The sequence below is a fragment of the Callithrix jacchus genome, chromosome 12 (genome assembly GCF_049354715.1).
Source record: "Callithrix jacchus isolate 240 chromosome 12, calJac240_pri, whole genome shotgun sequence".
Taxonomy (NCBI): Eukaryota; Metazoa; Chordata; class Mammalia; order Primates; family Cebidae; genus Callithrix; species Callithrix jacchus.
Window position 1 is genome coordinate 29,945,907 of NC_133513.1, and position 16,842 is coordinate 29,962,748.

A 16,842-nucleotide genomic window follows, 5' to 3' on the forward strand; every position below is an offset into this window, starting at 1 on the left:
CAAATAGGTAATAACAATTACCACAAACTTACCAAGTATAGTTTACCATGTGCCAGGCCTGCCCTGAGCACTCACATAACTCACTGAAACCTCACAACTCTATTGGGCAGGCACTATTCTTTTTATTTTACAGACGAGGAAGCTGAAGTGCAGAAAGATTGAGTAATTTGAGTAATGTCATCCAGCTTGCAAGTGTCAAAGATGGCATTTGAACCCAGACAGCCTGGCTCCAGCATCTGGACTCTTACAGTCTCCAATCTCTAAAAGGAGATGAAGGAACTTATATGACATCCTACTGGGAATTTTCTAGAAACCAGATCTCTCTGCCCTACAGGCAGAAGGTTCAATAGGGAAATGAGAATAGGGCTCAGAGGCACCCCTGGTCCCCTCACCATCACCTGCTGAGACAGAGAGCCTCCCTGGCCATCCAGGAAGAATCTAGAAGTTATTACTCAAAACCACTTTACTGGGAGAGCAAACACCAGGAGGCAACCTTCTAGCAGCTGCTGAGCTTCAGACCTCAGGAAGTGGAGGCCTCAGGCCCATGATCTATTCAGAAAAGACTAGAAAAAGGCTCCAGAGTCAAGCCACCCTCTGTTCTTCAGACACTACCCTAAGTTGCAAGTCCTATGGCCATCTTTCTAGGTTGAGGCCTGGCCCGTGGAGTCACAGGGAAGATCCGAGGGCCCCATAGCCTGGTCTTCAGAGATGGTCCCGTGGGGCAATTCTGTATACTTGCGGGAAGAGCTGCGGGCCAGATGGGCTGGGTAGCGGCGACGGTTGATGTCCATTTTGGAGAGCACTGCTTGGGGCAGATCCACACGGCAGCGGGCTGCTAATGCCACCAGGTAGATAAGGACATCACTAAGCTCCTCTTGAAGGGCAGCCCGTTCCCTGGAGGACCAGCCTTGGGGGCCAGGCTCCCCATCGGTCTTCCACTGACTAGGGGCAGAACACAAACAGACAAGCACTCAGATGTAACCTGGGGCTATGGGCTTTGCCAGTCCTTGCAGTAATAACGCCCACCTCCAAGGATGACCCAACCCATCTGGGCCCTGGGAAGAGTCAGGTGGGGAAGAAACCCCAATAGATGATACCAAGATGTCTGTGTCTCTTCGTGGGCCAAGGAGTGGCCAAAAGGACATTTCATTTGTTAAGACAAAGCTTTGAGACAATTCTAATTCCCCAAGCCCTAACCATCACCACCCCAGATCAAACCTCAGACCAGGACCACTGCAGAAGCCTCCCCACTCATCTCCCTGCTAACTCATCTTCTACTCCCACCCAAACCATCTTTTTTTTTGAGATGGAGTCTAGCTCTGTCGCCCAGGCTGGAGTGGAGTGCAATGGTGTAATCTCACCTCACTGCAACCTCCACTTCCCGGGTTCAAGCAATTCTTCTGCCTTAATTCTCCCTTCCACAGTAGCTGGGATTACAGGCATGTGGCACCACACCCAGCTAATTTTTGTATTTTTAGTAGAGATGGGGTTTTGCCATGTTGGCCAGGCTGGTCTCGAACTCCTAACCTCAGGTTATCTGCTTGCCTCAGCCTCCCAAAGTACTGGGATTACAGGTGAGCGCCAAGGCACCCAGCCCAGACCATCCTTTTTTTTTTGACTTTTATTCTTTTACTCTAGAGTGTTCAGCAGGACCAGACCAACTTTTAAAAGCACAAATTAGGCTGGGCATGGTAGCTCACTCCTGTAATCCCAGCACTTTGGGAGGCTGAGGTGGGTGGATCACAAGGTCAGGTGTTCAAGACCAGCCTGGCCAAGACGGTGAAACCCCATCTCTACTAAAAATACAAAAAACTTAGCTGAGTGTGGTGGCGGGTGCCTGTAATCCCAGCTACTCAGAAGGCTGAGGCAGAGAACTGCTTGAACCTGGGAGGCGGAGGTTGCAGTGAGCTGAGATCGCGCCACTGCACTCCAGCCTGCGTGACAGAGACTCCATCTCAAAAAAAAAAAAAAGCACAAATTACATTTTGCTCCTTCCCTGCTAAAATCCAAACTGTGCTTGGAATACAATCTAAACTCCTGACCAAGCCCTCCTGTCCTTCTTGGGCTGCCCCTGCCTTTTCCAAGGCCATTGCCCACTACTGTCTCTTACTCCCCACCCAAGGCCACTCTAGCATGTTCCGCCTTGCACACAAGCCAGACTGTCACAGGACCTTTGCATTCACAGATCCCTCTGCCTTCAATGCTTCCCCCTCCCCCATCAGTCCCAGGGCTAGGTCCTTCCTGTTATTCAGGTCTCAGCCTAGATGTCACCACCTGGCTCATCACCTTGTGGTTTTTGGGTTTTCTTTTGAGATGGATTCTCACTGTCACTCAGGCTGGAGTGCAATGTCGCAATCTCGGCTCACTGGAACCTCTTCCTCCTGGTTCAAGTGATTCCCCTGACTCAGCCTCCTGAGTAGCTGGGATTACAGACACCTGTGACCACACCCAGCTAATTTTTGTATTTTTAGTAGAGATAGGTTTTCACCATGTTGGCCAGGTTGGTCTTTTGTTTGTTTGAGATGGAGTCTTGCTCTGTTGCCCTGACTGGAGTACAGTGGCACAATCTTGGTTCACTGCAACCTCCATCTCCCAAGTTCAAGCGATTCTCCTGCCTCAGCCTCCTGAGTAGCTGGGACTACAGGCGCTGCCACCATGCCCAGAAAATTTTTGTATTTTTTAGTAGAGATGGGGTTTTACCATGTTGGCCAGGCTGGTCTCGAACTCCTGACCTCAGGTGATCTGCCCCCCACCCCAGCCTCCCAAAGTGCTGGGATTATAGCGGTGAGCCACTGTGCCTGGCCCTTTTTTGCTTTTTTAAGAGAGTTTCACTCGGTTGACTAGGCTGGAGTGCAGTGGCACGATCTTGGCTCACTGCAATCTCCACCTCCTAGGTCAAGCAATTCTTGTGCCTCAGCCTCCTGAGTAGCTGGAATTACAGGCACCTACCACCACGTCTGGCTAATTTTTGTATTTTTAGTAGAAACGGGGTTTCACCATGTTGGCCAGGCTGGGTCATCACCTTGTGTTCTTTCCTCATAGAATTTGTCATAATTCCAGATCTTCTAAAATGAAATTACTGATTTATTGTCAATCTCCTTCCACTGTGAAGGCAGAAACCTAGTACATAGCTGATGTTCATAAATCTGTCACGAGGCCATATGCAGTGGGGTTCAATCTGTAACCCCAATGCTGTGGGAGGCTGAGGCAGGTGAATCACTTGAGACCAAGAGTTTGAGACTAGCCTGGGCAACAACAGCGAGACTCCATCTCTGCAAAAAATAAAAATAAACGAGCCAGGCTTGGTGGTGGTACATGTCTGTAGTCCCAGCTACTAGGGAGGCTGAGGTGGGAGGATCGCTTGAGCTGCTGAGGCTGCAGTGAGCCATGAATACGCCACTACATTCCAGCCTTGGCAACAGAGTAAGACCCTTACTCTTAAAAACAACAACAAAAAAATATGTCCTGGTGCAGTGGCTCATACCTGTAATCCCAGCACTTTGGGAGGCCGAGGCAGGTGGATCACTTGAAGTCAGGAGACGGAGACCAGCCTGGCCAACGTGGTGAAACCCTGTCTCTACTAAAAATACAAAAAAGTAGGCAGGTGTGGTAGCACTTGCCTGTAGTCCCAGCTACTCAGGAGGCTGAGGCAGGGGAATCACTTGAACCCGGGAGTCAAAGGTTGCAGTGAGCCATGATGGTCCACTGCACTCCAGCCTAGTGACAGAGCAAGACTCCCTCTAAAAAAAGAAAAAGGCCGGGCACTTGTAATCTCAGCACTTTGGGAGGCGGGTGGACCACCGGAGGTCAGGAGTTCAAGATCAGCCTGGCATCTGTAATCCCAGCTACCTGGGAGGCAGAGGCAGGAGAATTGCTTCAACCTGGGAGGCGGAGGTTGCAGTGGGCTGAGATCACGCCACTGTACTCCAGCCTGGGCAACAAGAGTGAGACTCCATCTCAAAAAAAAAAAAAGAAAATTCCGTAACAAATAAATAACTTGCCCTCACATATATCTCTGTGTCCATTTTCCTTTATCCACAGTGACTATCCTGGTCTAGCCCTCACTGCCTCTTGCCTGGTCAACACCAGTCAACTCTCCGGTGTCCCCTGCCCAGTCTCTCAGTGATCCATCCAATCTGCCCTATAGATACCTGGTCCAGTATCTAAAGTATATCCAAACTCTCTATCACGCTCTAGCCCTAATCTTATCTTTGTGGGTTCATCTCCCAGCCCTCTCCTCCACAACCCTATCGCTCATCCAACACATGTCTACTGAGTGCCTACAATACGCTGGGCACTTGGTACACATCAGAGAAAACAAATCCCAAATCCCTGGTTTTTCCCGAGATGCTTACACTAAAGGAGTGTCAGATTTTCCCTGAATTGAACTTGCCCTTTCTTGCCTCACTGTCTCTGCAAATTATTTCCCATGTCTGGAATACCACAGGAAGGTCCTCTACAGAATACCTTCCTTTCAGCCCCAGAGGCAAAGGAAAAAGGTTGTTGGGCAGGGCTGTAATCCAACACTTTGGGAGGCCAAGGCAGGTGGATCACCTGAGGTCAGGAAATTGAGACCAGCCTGACCAATATGGTGAAACCCCGTCTCCACTAAAAAAATACAACAATTAGCCAGGTGTGGTGGTGGGTGCCTACATTCCCAGCTACTTGGGAGGCTAAGGCAGGAAAATTGCTTGAACCCGGGAGGCGGATGTTGCAGTGAGCCGAGATTGCGCCACTGCACTCCAGCCTGGGCGACAGAGCGAGTCTCCAAAAAAAAGGAAAAGGGTTGTTGCCACTACTTGTTCCTAGTTAGAAAACGGGACCTGCCCGCTACTCTCACACCTTTCTCTTCCAGGAGGCTGGGCGCCCCTAGAGGGCAGGACCGGTGAGTTCTCTCTGCATCCTCGGCACCAGCAAAGAGCCTTGCAATGAGGAAGGGAAATTGAACCCATGAATGTCTGAAGACCAAATAAATGTTCCCCTCCCCTCTCCCACAACACAGACACGTCCAGGAAGCTTCCCATCAACTCACAAGAGTTCTGCCAGCTCCCCAACTTCCCCGACCAAGGCCAGGAGGAGGTTCCGAGGCTGATGGAACTGTTCCCAGTCTCGTTCAGCAGCAAACTCAGCATGGAGGCGGCGGCTGAAATAGGAAAAAGGATGTAAGACCAAGTCTCAGGTTAGAGGGTGATGCAGGGGCCAGAGGCAGATACCCCAGTGGTATGTAATGTGGGCCTGGGACTAGGAAATTCTGAAACTGATTGGATGGCCTTAGGCAGGTCCTGTCCACTTTCCGGAACTTGATTCCTTCATCTGTAAAATGGACGTGCCCCTGAGCCGCCTTTAACATCTCGCCAAATCTAACAAAACCTTCATTTTTCCATCTCCTGCTGCTACTTCTGCAGTTTCCTCCACCTGGAAATGCCGCACATCAAAATCCAATTTCTCTTATAGAAGGTAGTTCCACAGGCACTTCCTTTAAGAAGCCTTTCTTTGACTTCCTCCAGCAAGAAATAAGGTCTCCCACCTCTCAGCACTTCGTTTGACCCTCTCGTAACCCCGGCGCCTTGAGAGCAGAGGCGGTTTCGGGTGCCAGCATCTTTCCAGGGCTAGGCTGAAGGGCGTTCCTAGTACCACTGGGGGCATCACCCAATTTCCCTTGCCTCAGGTGTGCACCGCTGTGCCCATTTTGCAGATGAGGTAAGAAGGCTCGCCTGGGGACAGCCCGCAGAGCCAGGACCCGAGCCCCGCTGCCCACCCGCTTCCCAACCACGTGGAGGAAGCTTCCCCAAAACGCGGGAGAACGAGACGACCTCCCCACCCCGAGCTGGGCCAGGCCTGCTTACATGTCCTCGAGCGTGGGCTCCGGGCTGAAGCTGAACCGACCCGCAGCAGCAGTGCCCTCTCCATCCGTGTCCCCAGGAGCCTCCCCACCTGCTGCAGACATGCTGCCCACCCGCTGCAGCCCCGACTGCACCGAAAACCCACGCGCCACGCTCGAAGCCCCGCCTCCAGAGCTCTGGCCAATCACGACCGTTCTCTATTGCCCTAAGGGGCGGAGCCTGAGGAAAGAGACCAATGACTTCGCTGGAGTTTGCTAGAGCCCGCCCTTTCCCTCACTGGGCCAATCTGAAGGAGTTTCAAGTGCGCGCTTCTGGTCTCAGGCCCCAGAATTTTTCCGCTAGACCCTGCTTAAGGTCTTTTTTTTTTTGTTTAAGACTAGTCAAGTGCAGTAGTGAGAAGGGGGGAAAGAGTAGAACAAGGAGTTCGATCTGTGACTGACTGTGAACAATCGAGATAACTCACTACCTTCGGACCAGCCCTGCTTAAGGTCTTAAAGATATACCTACCAATTCGACCTGGGGAAGAGACGAACGGCAGAGGCGGGGGGAGCGCAGGCGCGTCACTTCCTTTATGGGCGACAGAGGGCGCCAAAGCGAATATGGCGGCGGAAGAGGGTCCGCCACGTGGAAAACCCGATATAAATGAAAGGCCCTTTGCATAGATATTAAATCTCAGGGTTTAAGGACGTTGAGGACCCTATAGGCTGACCCCCACACTATTTGGATGAGATTGAAGAGAAAAAGTGGCGTAAGATCAGACCGGATTAGGACTCGAGTCTTGGGTCACACTTCAGCTCCCCGCCACAGCTGTGTCCTGTGGTTGAAACGATGGAGGTCGCTCCATCCCTGTCCTAAGGAAGGCAGTAGGCCCCAGCGCAGCATACATTGCCCTAAGCACGTGGCCCGTTTATGGTCTGGTCTGTGCCGGCGTCTCCAGCCTCATGGGTCCCCAGCAGAACTCCTTCACCACACACCGGAGAACTCCAGGCTCACGTACACCAGAGAATACGCTAGGTGGCGAGACACAGAGTTGCTGCTTTCAAATCAGAACCACTGAGTTATTAGCCATGGGAGGAGCAGAGATCTTTATGAAATTCTAGAATAGGTGTAGTCTTACAAAGAATGATTATGATTGTCCCCTTGTTAGGGCTACTATCTCTGATTTCCTGATGTTAAAGAGGCAACCAGCTTGGTGGAAGTAAAAGAGTAAGAAAGTGCAGGAAAAGGCAGAGTCAGGTTTTGGAAATTAAAATCCCAAGGCTGTGACAACTTCAATTCTAGGTATAAACCCTAGATAAACTAATGAATATATGCAGAGAGACATATACAAGAAGTTCGTTACAATTTTGTTTGTAAGAGTGAAAAACAATTGAAAATGAAATGACTATCAATGGAAGAATGGGTACATGGTGGTATATTTATACAAATGATATTATTCAACAGTTAAAATTGACTACCTGCAACAGAAACAAGTTTAAACTGGTTTCGGCAAGAAAAAGAAATCTATTATTTTAATTTTTTTAATAGATAGGGTTTCACCATGTTGCCCAGGCTGATCTTGAACTCCCGAAGGGCTGGGATTACAGGCAGGAGCCACCTCCACCAGCCAAAAGGAATTTATGTTGTAACCAAGCGAGTGCGAAATCACCACTGAGACAAAGACTGGACCAAATTACAGGGTCTTTATTGCTGTCAGCCATGGAGGACTCACGTGTCTCTAACCCGTGGCCCCTAAAGGAGGGTGTCAAGACCTTTTATGCCTGTAAACCACCTTCTGGGCAGGGGTGAGGGCCAGTGGACTTTGGACATTCCGAGGGCCAGGGGACCTTGAACATTCCGATTGTTACTTAAGGGGTTCACAGAAGTCAAGATAAGCGTTAATTTACACATCGTCTGGGTAGGGTGGAAAATTACAGACTTTAGTCACTTATTACAAGTCTTAGTTTTTCTTAAAATGGCACAGGGGCCAAAATGGCATTGGTTTGGACTGCTTGCCTGTCACATTAGGGTTACAGAGAGCAGTTTCAACGGAAAACGGAGGTATGGTTGAGGTATGCAGTTTACGGGGCAATTTCCATGTCACATTTATTTTAAGGTTATATAAGAGTATCTCCAGGATACAGCAGGACCTCAGGAATGAACTGGAACTAGAGTAGCTGTTTTAAACATTTTACATATTTAATCCTCACAGCAACTCATTTAATCCTCACAAAAACCTATATGGTAGGTTGTTGGGTACCAGCCCCAACCCTGTACATGGGTGCCCTTAGTTCCGGTGGTGACGAGGGATTGAGAAAAGAAAATAAAGACAGAGACACGGCCCGATGAGGTGGCTCACACTTGTAATCCCAGCACTTTGGGAGGTGGAGGCGGAGGCGGAGGTGGAGGTGGGCGAGTCACCTGAGGTCAGCAGTTCAAGACCAACTTGGCCAACTTGGCCTGTCTCTTAAAAAAAAAAAAATTAAAAGAAAAAGAGAGACACAAGAGTAGAAATTTACAGCATGGGTCCAGGGGAACTACGTTATCCTGAGCTCTGGGCTCCAAACACTTTTATTATGTGCATAATCTCATTGAATTTATGGGCGTAGAAGGGGTAGGTAAGATGGAGGGGAGAGCACTTGAGATCCTTCTAAGACATGTTAAACTAGTACTCTGAGTTTATCACCAACTGTTATCAGGGTGCCGCAGCATCAGAAGTATAGCGGATGAGGAGCCACCCAGTCTGACCACACCCAATGCATCAAGGGGCTTTTATCTCCCAAGCATTGAGGACCTAGAGCAATTAAAATCACTCCATATTCTGAGAACCTAGGCAGAGCCTGAGGAGTTCCATGATCTCTGCCCTGCAAGGCTTTTCTCCTTGACAGCTCCCATCTGCCAAGACCCTCCTGGATCTCGTGAGCGAGGTCTCCTCCCTTCTCAGAGATCTTTGCGAGACCCTCATGCAGTCTCCATGCTGAGAAGGCATTCGTGGGCCCAGAGCAGTGCTGCCTGTTGTGCAACCACCCCTCGGTGTCCCCGGTGTCACTGCACCTTAGGTCTTCACCTTAGGCCTCCTGTTACTGCTTGGTTTCTAATTAACTGCACCAATAATATAGTTTAGTTCGGTGTGTAAACTTCAGCGTACTCTGCGCCAAGCAAGCTTATAATTATTTAGCTAGAATTAACATAGGTCCCCCCCGGCCATCTTGACCCACAGTAGGTAATATTATTCTTATCCTCATTTTAAAGATAAGGAAACTGAGAGGTTAAATCACTTAACAGCTAGTAAAGTGGTAGAGTTGGTGTCAAATCCAGACAGTTTAGCTTCACCGTTTGTTATTAGACCCTATGCTGTACTGCCTGAAATGGTGATAAATATTATGAAGAAAATTAAATATGACTATATATATATATATATATATATATATTTTCTTTTTGAGATGGAGTTTTGCTGTTGTTATCCAGACTGGAGTGCAATGGCACGATCTCGGCTCATCGCAACCTCCGCCTTCTGGGTTCAAGCAATTCTGCCTCAGCCTCCCGAGGAGCTGGAACTACAGGCGCGCACCACCATACCCAGCTAATTTTTGTATTTTTAGTAGAGACTGGGTTTCACCTTGTTGACCAGGATGGTCTCAATCACTTGACCTTGTGATCCACCTGCCTCGGCCTCCCAAAGTTCTGGGATTATAGGCGTGAGCCACCGCGCCCAGCCATGACTATATTTTTAATACTATTCTTCCTCTAGATGTTGGTATGTGAAGAGAGGATTGAGAGGAAACCTAGTCCACGGGCTGAAATTGGCAAGTCAGCCAGATAGAAAGGCTGGGCATAGTGACCCACACCTGTAATTCCAGCACTTTAGGAGGTTGAGACAGGGTGATCACTGAGGTCAGGAGTTTGAGACCAGCCTAGGCAACATGGTGAAACCCTATCTCTATTACAAATACAAACTAAGCTGGGTGTTGTGGTGCACACCTGTAGTCCCAGCTTCTTGGGAGGCTGAGGCACAAGAATCACTTGAAACCGGGAGGTGGAGGCTGCAGTGAGCCAAGATTGTGCCACTGCCCAACAGCCTGGGTGACAGAGCAAGACTGTGTCTCAAAAAAAAAAAATAGCTGGGCGCAGTGTGCACACCAGTGGTCCCAGCTACTCTACTCGGGAGGCTGAGGTGGGAGGATCACCTGAGCTCAGGGAGGTCAAGACTGAAGTAAAAAATGATTCAGCCACTGCACTACAGCCTGGGCAACAGAGTGAGACCCTGTCTCAATACATACATACATACTATGAAAAGTGAGTGGGGGTATCTTTAGATTGTATGGTCCAGGAAGATACATAGTAAACACTGTATTTTACCTACTTAATTGCTCCTTTTTTTTTTTTTTGAGACAGAGTTTCGCTCTTGTTACCCAGGCTGGAGTCAGTGGCGCGATCTCGGCTCACCGCAACCTCCGCCTCCTGGGATCAGGCAATTCTCCTGCCTCAGCCTCCCAAGTAGCTGGGATTACAGGCACGCGCCACCATGCCCAGCTAAGTTTTTGTATTCTTAGTAGAGACGGGGTTTCACCATGTTGACCAGGATGGTCTCGATCTCTTGACCTCGTGATCCACCCACCTCGGCCTCCCAAAGTGCTGGGATTACAGGCTTGAGCCACCGGGCCCCGCCCTTAATTGCTCTTTTTCCTCTTCTTTTTTTTTTTTTTAAGACGGGATTTCACCATGTTGGTCAGGCTGGTCTTGAACTCCCGACCTCAGGTGATCCACCCGCCTTGGCCTCCAAAGTGCTTGGATTACAGGTGTGAGTCACCACGCCCAGGCTTTTTTTTTTTTGAGACAGAGTCTTGCTCTCTCCCAGGCTGGAGTGTAGTGATGCGGTCTCAGCTCACTGCAAACTCCACCTCCCGGGTTCCAGTGATTCTCCTGCCTCAACCTTTTGAGTAGCTGGGATTACAGGGGCCCACCACCACGCCTGGCTAATTTTTGTATTTTTACTTAGTAGAGACAGAGTTTCACCATGTTGGCCAGGCTGGTCTCAAACTCCTGACCTCAAGTGATCCACCCACCTCGGCCTCCCAAAGTGCTGAGATTACAGGCGTGAGCCACTGCGCCTGGCCCTCTTTTTTTTTTTGAGGAGGAAGAGGGGACCGGGTCTGGCTCTATCGCCCAGGCTAGAGTGCAGTGGCATAATCACAGCTCACTTGAGTAGTTAAGACTACAGGTGAGCATCACCATGCCTGGCTCCTCTTCTATTCTAGCATAATCTTTTTTTTTTTTTTTGAGGAGTCTTGCTTTGTAACTCAAACTGGATGGGGTTTCACCATGTTGGCCAGGCTGGTCTTAAACTCCTGACCTCAAGTGATCCTCCCCTTTCGGCCTCCCAAAGTGCTGGGATTACAGACATGAACCACTGCGCCCAGCCACTTGCAGAATCTTCATTTTGTTCTGGGGCCCACGCTCCTCCAATTAATTGGTCTACTTGACTTGGTCATAGTGTTCCCATTGCCTGGGCCATTGATTGGTTTATGAATGAGCATGTTCTCTTGGTAATAAGTTGGAGGAAGTCTATTGGAAATTTCTGGGAAATGTCCTTAGGTTCTTTAAAGAAGTCACGTGGTTGTTCATGCCTATATTCCCAGCAGTTTTGGAGGCCCAGGCAGGAGTGAGGGAATGTGTTTTTTTTCTAGGTTCGAAAGGGGGTGTAGCTTTAAGGGCAAGAATTTTCCGGCGCCATGACCCCCCTCCGATCTTTCTTCATCAGGGAGATTAAACGGTTTATGTTTGAATTTCGCTGGCGTGGGAAGAAACTAAAAGTTAGTTACTCCAGTGGAAGTTCTAAGAAACTCCTTTCATTGACCCAGGGTTTTGGAGAAGGTGGGGGTTTTTTCCCAGGATAAAAGTCCATGCTCCTTCACCTGCAACGGATTTCCAGCTTTCTGGAATCCCCTCCCACACGGTGGGAGCCCCCTCCGGGATTTCCCTTCCACACTTTTCGTGGAAGCCTTTCTCTTCTCCTTTCCTTCTCTTTTCTTTACTTAAATAAAATCACCTTTCTGCAACACTTTTTTGTGTCCGATATTTTACTTTGCGAGCATACAGTGCAGCTGAGGCAGCCGCACCGCTTATTCTTTAAGAGGTTGGAGACCAAGAACCTATAACATCCAAGAAAAAAACTCTTTTACAGAATTGGCACCCAACGTGGGGCAAAAGGAGTGAAGTGTAAGAAGGAAAACACTTCGGAGAGGTAAGTAAAAATATTAAACCCTTCTCACTTGCTTTCTGTCCTGTCTCTTTAAAAAGCAGTCGCAGCTGCGGGAAAAACTGGAGCAATGCGCCAAGCCGCGGCAGCCCGAGCCAGCCAAAACTAAAAACACACTTTTTCTCCCAAGCTGTCTCTCTCTCCTTCCCCCCCGCCAGCTGCTTCTCTACGCAAAAACCTGTGGAAGGTAGGACGAGCACACGCTGTTTGTACCAGGGGTAAAACCAGGCATGCGCAGACGTGAACAAGTGTTAAGCTCAGAAAGCGGTGGGGTGGAGCAGCGTGCTCCCCCGCCCTCAGGCCTTTCGCTTCTTGCTGGCCAAAACAAACCAGCGCGTCCACCGCCCAGCCCTGCAGTAAGCCGCAGCTGGGCGGGGAGAAGAGCCCTGAAGCAGGGAGAGGTGCCTTCCGCCGTGGAAGCTCTAAGCAAGGCAGCAGCACTTAAAAAAGCGCCACAGGAAAAATGCTTTTGCCAGCTCGCTCGCTCACTGGCCAGCACATCGAATCTCTAGTTAGGAATAAAACTGCAGAAGTGGCTGTTAAAAAACAGCAGTTAGGGACAGAACAAGGCCTACCCCCGGGTACTCGCATGCCAGCTGCGGGTCCCTATGTGGGCAGCTGCTGGGGGACCTGCCTAGGGTGCACACATGGCTTAAGCTGCGCACGTGGGCCTGGCCACTCTGCCGCACGCCAAAGCGGGGGCGTGGCTTTCTCCTCCAGCAGGAGGCGGGGCAAAAAACCGCACTCAAATAGGCGGGGCAGCTGCCCTGGCCCAGCCTGCTTCTTTAAATTTTGTGCTCTAATAGCCCCTCCCTGGAAGCTTACCCTTCTAGAGCAGTTATTTATTTATTTATTTATTTTTGAGACGGAGTTTCGCTCGTTACCCAGGCTGGAGTGCAATGGCGCGATCTCGGCTCACCGCAACCTCCGCCTCCTGGGTTCAGGCAATTCTCCTGCCTCAGCCTCCTGGGTAGCTGGGATTACAGGCACGCGCCACAATGCCCAGCTAATTTTTTGTATTTTTAGTAGAGACGGGGTTTCACCATCTTGACCAGGATGGTCTCGATCTCTTTACCTAGTGATCCCCCCGCCTCGACCTCCCAAAGTGCTGGGATTACTGGCTTGAGCCACAGTGCCCGGCAGAGCAGTTTTATAAACTGGCCTGCAAACATTGGACCTTTCCTGGAAATATTGGTACCCATCTCCTGAGCCTCACTGGCCTCGTTAAAGCACATTGGTAGTAACCACTTAACCTAACAGCTCCTTTGTTCCATGGTGGTCACCGGAAGACATAAGAGGCCGTGGGCATGAGCCCATAACGCTGGTGGGTCGTAATTAAAACCCTGTTCATGGCAAGCCCTCAAATCAGATAGATCACACATCTTAGGCACACAAAATTTCAGGGTACTGGCTGGAAAACGTTTCATTTCAGTACCCATTTTACCTGGGGAATGCCTCAGGTCAAAGCGGCTGTAATTTTTTTAACCAGGGATGCGGGCATCCCTTGTATTCAGTTTCAAATGGGTGCTTCTATTCGTAAACTCAAGTCTCCATTAAAATGCATACAGAAAAATTAGAACCAATTTAACACACAGTTCTTAAAAAAGAAGCAGCTCAAAAAAGAAAAAAGAAACAAAAAATGGTTGTAAAATCCGGGTAGAAAAAAGAAAAACAAAAATAAAAAAAGAAGCAGGTCATCTTTCTGCCAAACAGAGTGACCAAAATACCCCCAGCTGGGCCGGGCGCGGTGGCTCACGCCTGTAATCCCAGCACTTTGGGAGGCCGAGGCAGGTGGATCACTAGGACAAGAGATGGAGACCATTCTGGTCAACATGGTGAAAACCCGTCTCTACTAAAAATACAAAAAATTAGCTGGGCATGGTGGCACGTGTCTGTAATCGCAGCTACTCAGGAGGCTGAGGCAGCCGAATTGCCTGCACCCAGGAGGCCGAGGTTGCGGTGAGCCGAGATCGCGCCATTGCACTCCAGCCTGGGTAACAAGAGTGAAACTCCCGTCTCAAAAAAAAACCCCTGCTAAGTGAAAAACCGGCCTCCAAAGGAAAGTATAAATTCTAACACCATTCTACAATTAAACCTGCATTGTAACTATGAGAGTAAATAGTTTAAGGTCCTCTATATGCAATTATTCTTTTCCCTAAGGAATAAGCCTCGGCTCTGACAGGCCTGTGCCCCTTACCGTATTCAGCCCTCCTCTGGGCCACCTCCACAAGTAAAACTCCCTGTGGCAACTGCCTCCACCAATGCCGACCAGGGTTCCTTGGCTCCTGGAGCCAGGGAGGGCTGAAACAACCAGTGCATCTCAGACTACCCAGATGCCCAAACTCTGCCCCCTACAGGCAGTGGGAGAAAAATTAGCCCAACTAAAGTGCACACCCGCTTCTCACTTTCCAACTTAAAGCAAATTAAGGCAAACTTGGAAAAGTTTTCAAATAACCTCAGCAAGTATATAGACGTTCTTCAGAGCCTGAGTCAGTCCTTCGAATTAGACTAGAAGGATGTCACGCTTTTGCTTAATCAAACCCTACCCAGCGATAAAAAAGAGGCTGCTCTAGCAGAAGCTCAAAAGTTTAGGGACACTTGGTACCTTGGTCAGGTACATAAACTAATAACACCAAAAAATAAAAACAAATATCCCGCAGGTACACAGGCAGTCTCTGCCACGGACCCTCGCTGGGATCCAGATTCAAAACAGGGGACTAGAGCTGTAAGCATTTCGTGACCTGAATACTTAAGAAATGAAGGGCTGGGCGCGGTGGCTCACACCTGTAATCCCAGCAATTTGGGAGGCCGAGGTGGGTGGATCACTTTCGGCCAGGAGTTTGAGATCAGCGTGACCAACATGGTGAAACCCCGTCTCTTAAAAAAAAAAAAAAAAAAAAGAAAAGAAATTGGTCGGGTGCGGTGGCTCACGCCTATGATCCCAGCACTTTGGGAGGCCGAGGTGGGTGGATCACGAGCTCAAGAGATCGAGACCATCCTGGTCAACGAGGTGAAACCCCGTCTCTACTAAAAATACAAAAGTTAGCTGGGCATGGTGGCGCGTGCCTGTAATGCCAGCTACTCAGGAGGGTAAGGCAGGAGAATTGCTTGAACCCAGAAGGCGGAGGTTGCGGTGAGCCGAGATCGTGCCATTGCACTCCAGTCTGGATAACAACAGCAAAACTCCGTCTCAAAAAAAAAAAGGAAAAAAAAAGAAATTAAAGCAAACTAGAAAAAAGCCAATGAACTATGCAATGTTATCCACCATAACTCAAGAAAAGAAAAGGAAAAAAAACCAACAGCTCTCCTTAAACAATCGCAAAAGGCTTTAAAAAAGTACACTCCCCTGTCACCAGACTCTATTAAGGGTCAGTGAATACTAAAGGACACGTTTATTAGTCAGCAGCAAATATCAGGTGAAAGCTTCAAAAGCTGGCTTTAGAACGAAAACAGAGTCTGAATCATTGCTAAACCAGGCAACCTCGGTGTTTTATAATCAAAACCAAGACAAACAGGCCGAAAAGAACAGGAAAAATCAGAAAAAAGCTGCTGCCTTAGTTATGGCCTTCAAGCAAGCAAACCCCAGGGGCTCAAATGAGAGAAAGGCCGCCAGTTAGCAAAACTTGTTACCAGTGTGGTCTGAGGGGACATGTTGTAAAAAACTGTCCCCAAAGAAATAGACCACCACCTCATCCATGCCCGCTGTGCCAAGGGAATCACTAGAAAGCACACTATCCCTGGGAACCAAGGTCCCCTGGGCCTGAGGTGTCTAACCAAATAACCCAATGGCACAACTGAAGATGCCTGAAACAAATCCCAGCACAAGCATCACCCTCACAAAGCCCAGGTAAAGCCAGCCATAAAGCCAATCTTCTGGGTGCTGGCACAGCCTTCTCAGTATTTCTCTCCTGCCCTGGAAACTTAGTGCTCGTATTAAGAAAGTTACCTCTATTCAGTTACTACAAGCTATCTCAAAAGTTAATTAATAACAAAAACAGGTTGCTAATTCTGTCTGCAAAGGGCAGCTCTCTCTGCAAACCAGCTTAATTCTTTAGCTGCATAGCTTTAAAAATAAGAGGCGGGGCGCGGTGGCTCAAGCCTGTAATTCCAGCACTTTGGGAGGCCGAGGCGGGTGGATCACGAGGTCAAGAGATTGAGACCATCCTGGTCAACAAGGTGAAACCCCATCTCTACTAAAAATACAAAAAATGAGCTGGGCATGGTGGTGCACGCCTGTAGTCCCAGCTACTCAGGAGGCTGAGGCAGGAGAATTGCTTGAACCCAGAAAGCAGAGGTTGCGGTGAGCCGAGATCGTGCCATTGCACTCCAGTCTGGGTAACAACAGCGAAACTCTGTCTCAAAAAAATAATAAATAAATAAATAAAATAAAAATAAGAGTCCTAAATCTGCTAACAACAAAGAGGAAACAAACCTGTTTCTTTCTAAAAAAAAAAAAATGCTGCTATTTTGTAAACCAGTTAAGTGCTTTTTAAATATAAAACTCAAGAATCAGCCAGGCATGGTGGCTCACGCCTGTAATCCCAGCTCTTTGGGAGGCTGAGGCGGGCAGATCACCTGAGGTCAGGAGTTCGAGACCAGCCTGACCAATCTGGTGAAACCCTGTCTTAAAAAAAAAAAAAAAAAATGAATAAAACTCAAGAATCAACCAAACACAGGGCTAAAGACCTTCAAAAACCTGGCTCTGTCCTCTCCTAGGCTTGTTTATAACTCTGAGCCTCTCATGTTTAACCACCTGGTCAG

General features: G+C 48.8%; 1 protein-coding gene across 1 annotated transcript; it reads right to left on the minus strand.

Annotated features, from left to right (window-relative positions):
* Positions 1-102: 102 nt before the first annotated feature.
* On the minus strand, positions 103-5,995 carry DCTPP1 (dCTP pyrophosphatase 1). Its single transcript, XM_002756066.6, has 3 exons — positions 5,847-5,995; positions 5,033-5,143; positions 103-942 (listed from the first exon to the last, which is right to left on the minus strand). Exons 1-3 carry the CDS (start codon positions 5,945-5,947, stop codon positions 642-644), a joined length of 513 nt encoding a protein of 170 aa, XP_002756112.1. The 5' UTR covers positions 5,948-5,995; the 3' UTR covers positions 103-641.
* Between the last annotated feature and the right edge of the window lie 10,847 nt (positions 5,996-16,842).

Excerpts from the sequence above, each read along its gene's own strand:
- DCTPP1 (XM_002756066.6), bottom strand. The coding sequence starts at position 5,947 with ATGTCTGCAGCAGGTGGGGAGGCTCCTGGGGACACGGATGGAGAGGGC. Across the intron at positions 5,144-5,846 it reads GAGCCCACGCTCGAGGACAT|CCGCCGCCTCCATGCTGAGT; the intron begins GTAAGCAGGCCT and ends TTCCTATTTCAG. Across the intron at positions 943-5,032 it reads GGGGAGCTGGCAGAACTCTT|TCAGTGGAAGACCGATGGGG; the intron begins GTGAGTTGATGG and ends TTCTGCCCCTAG.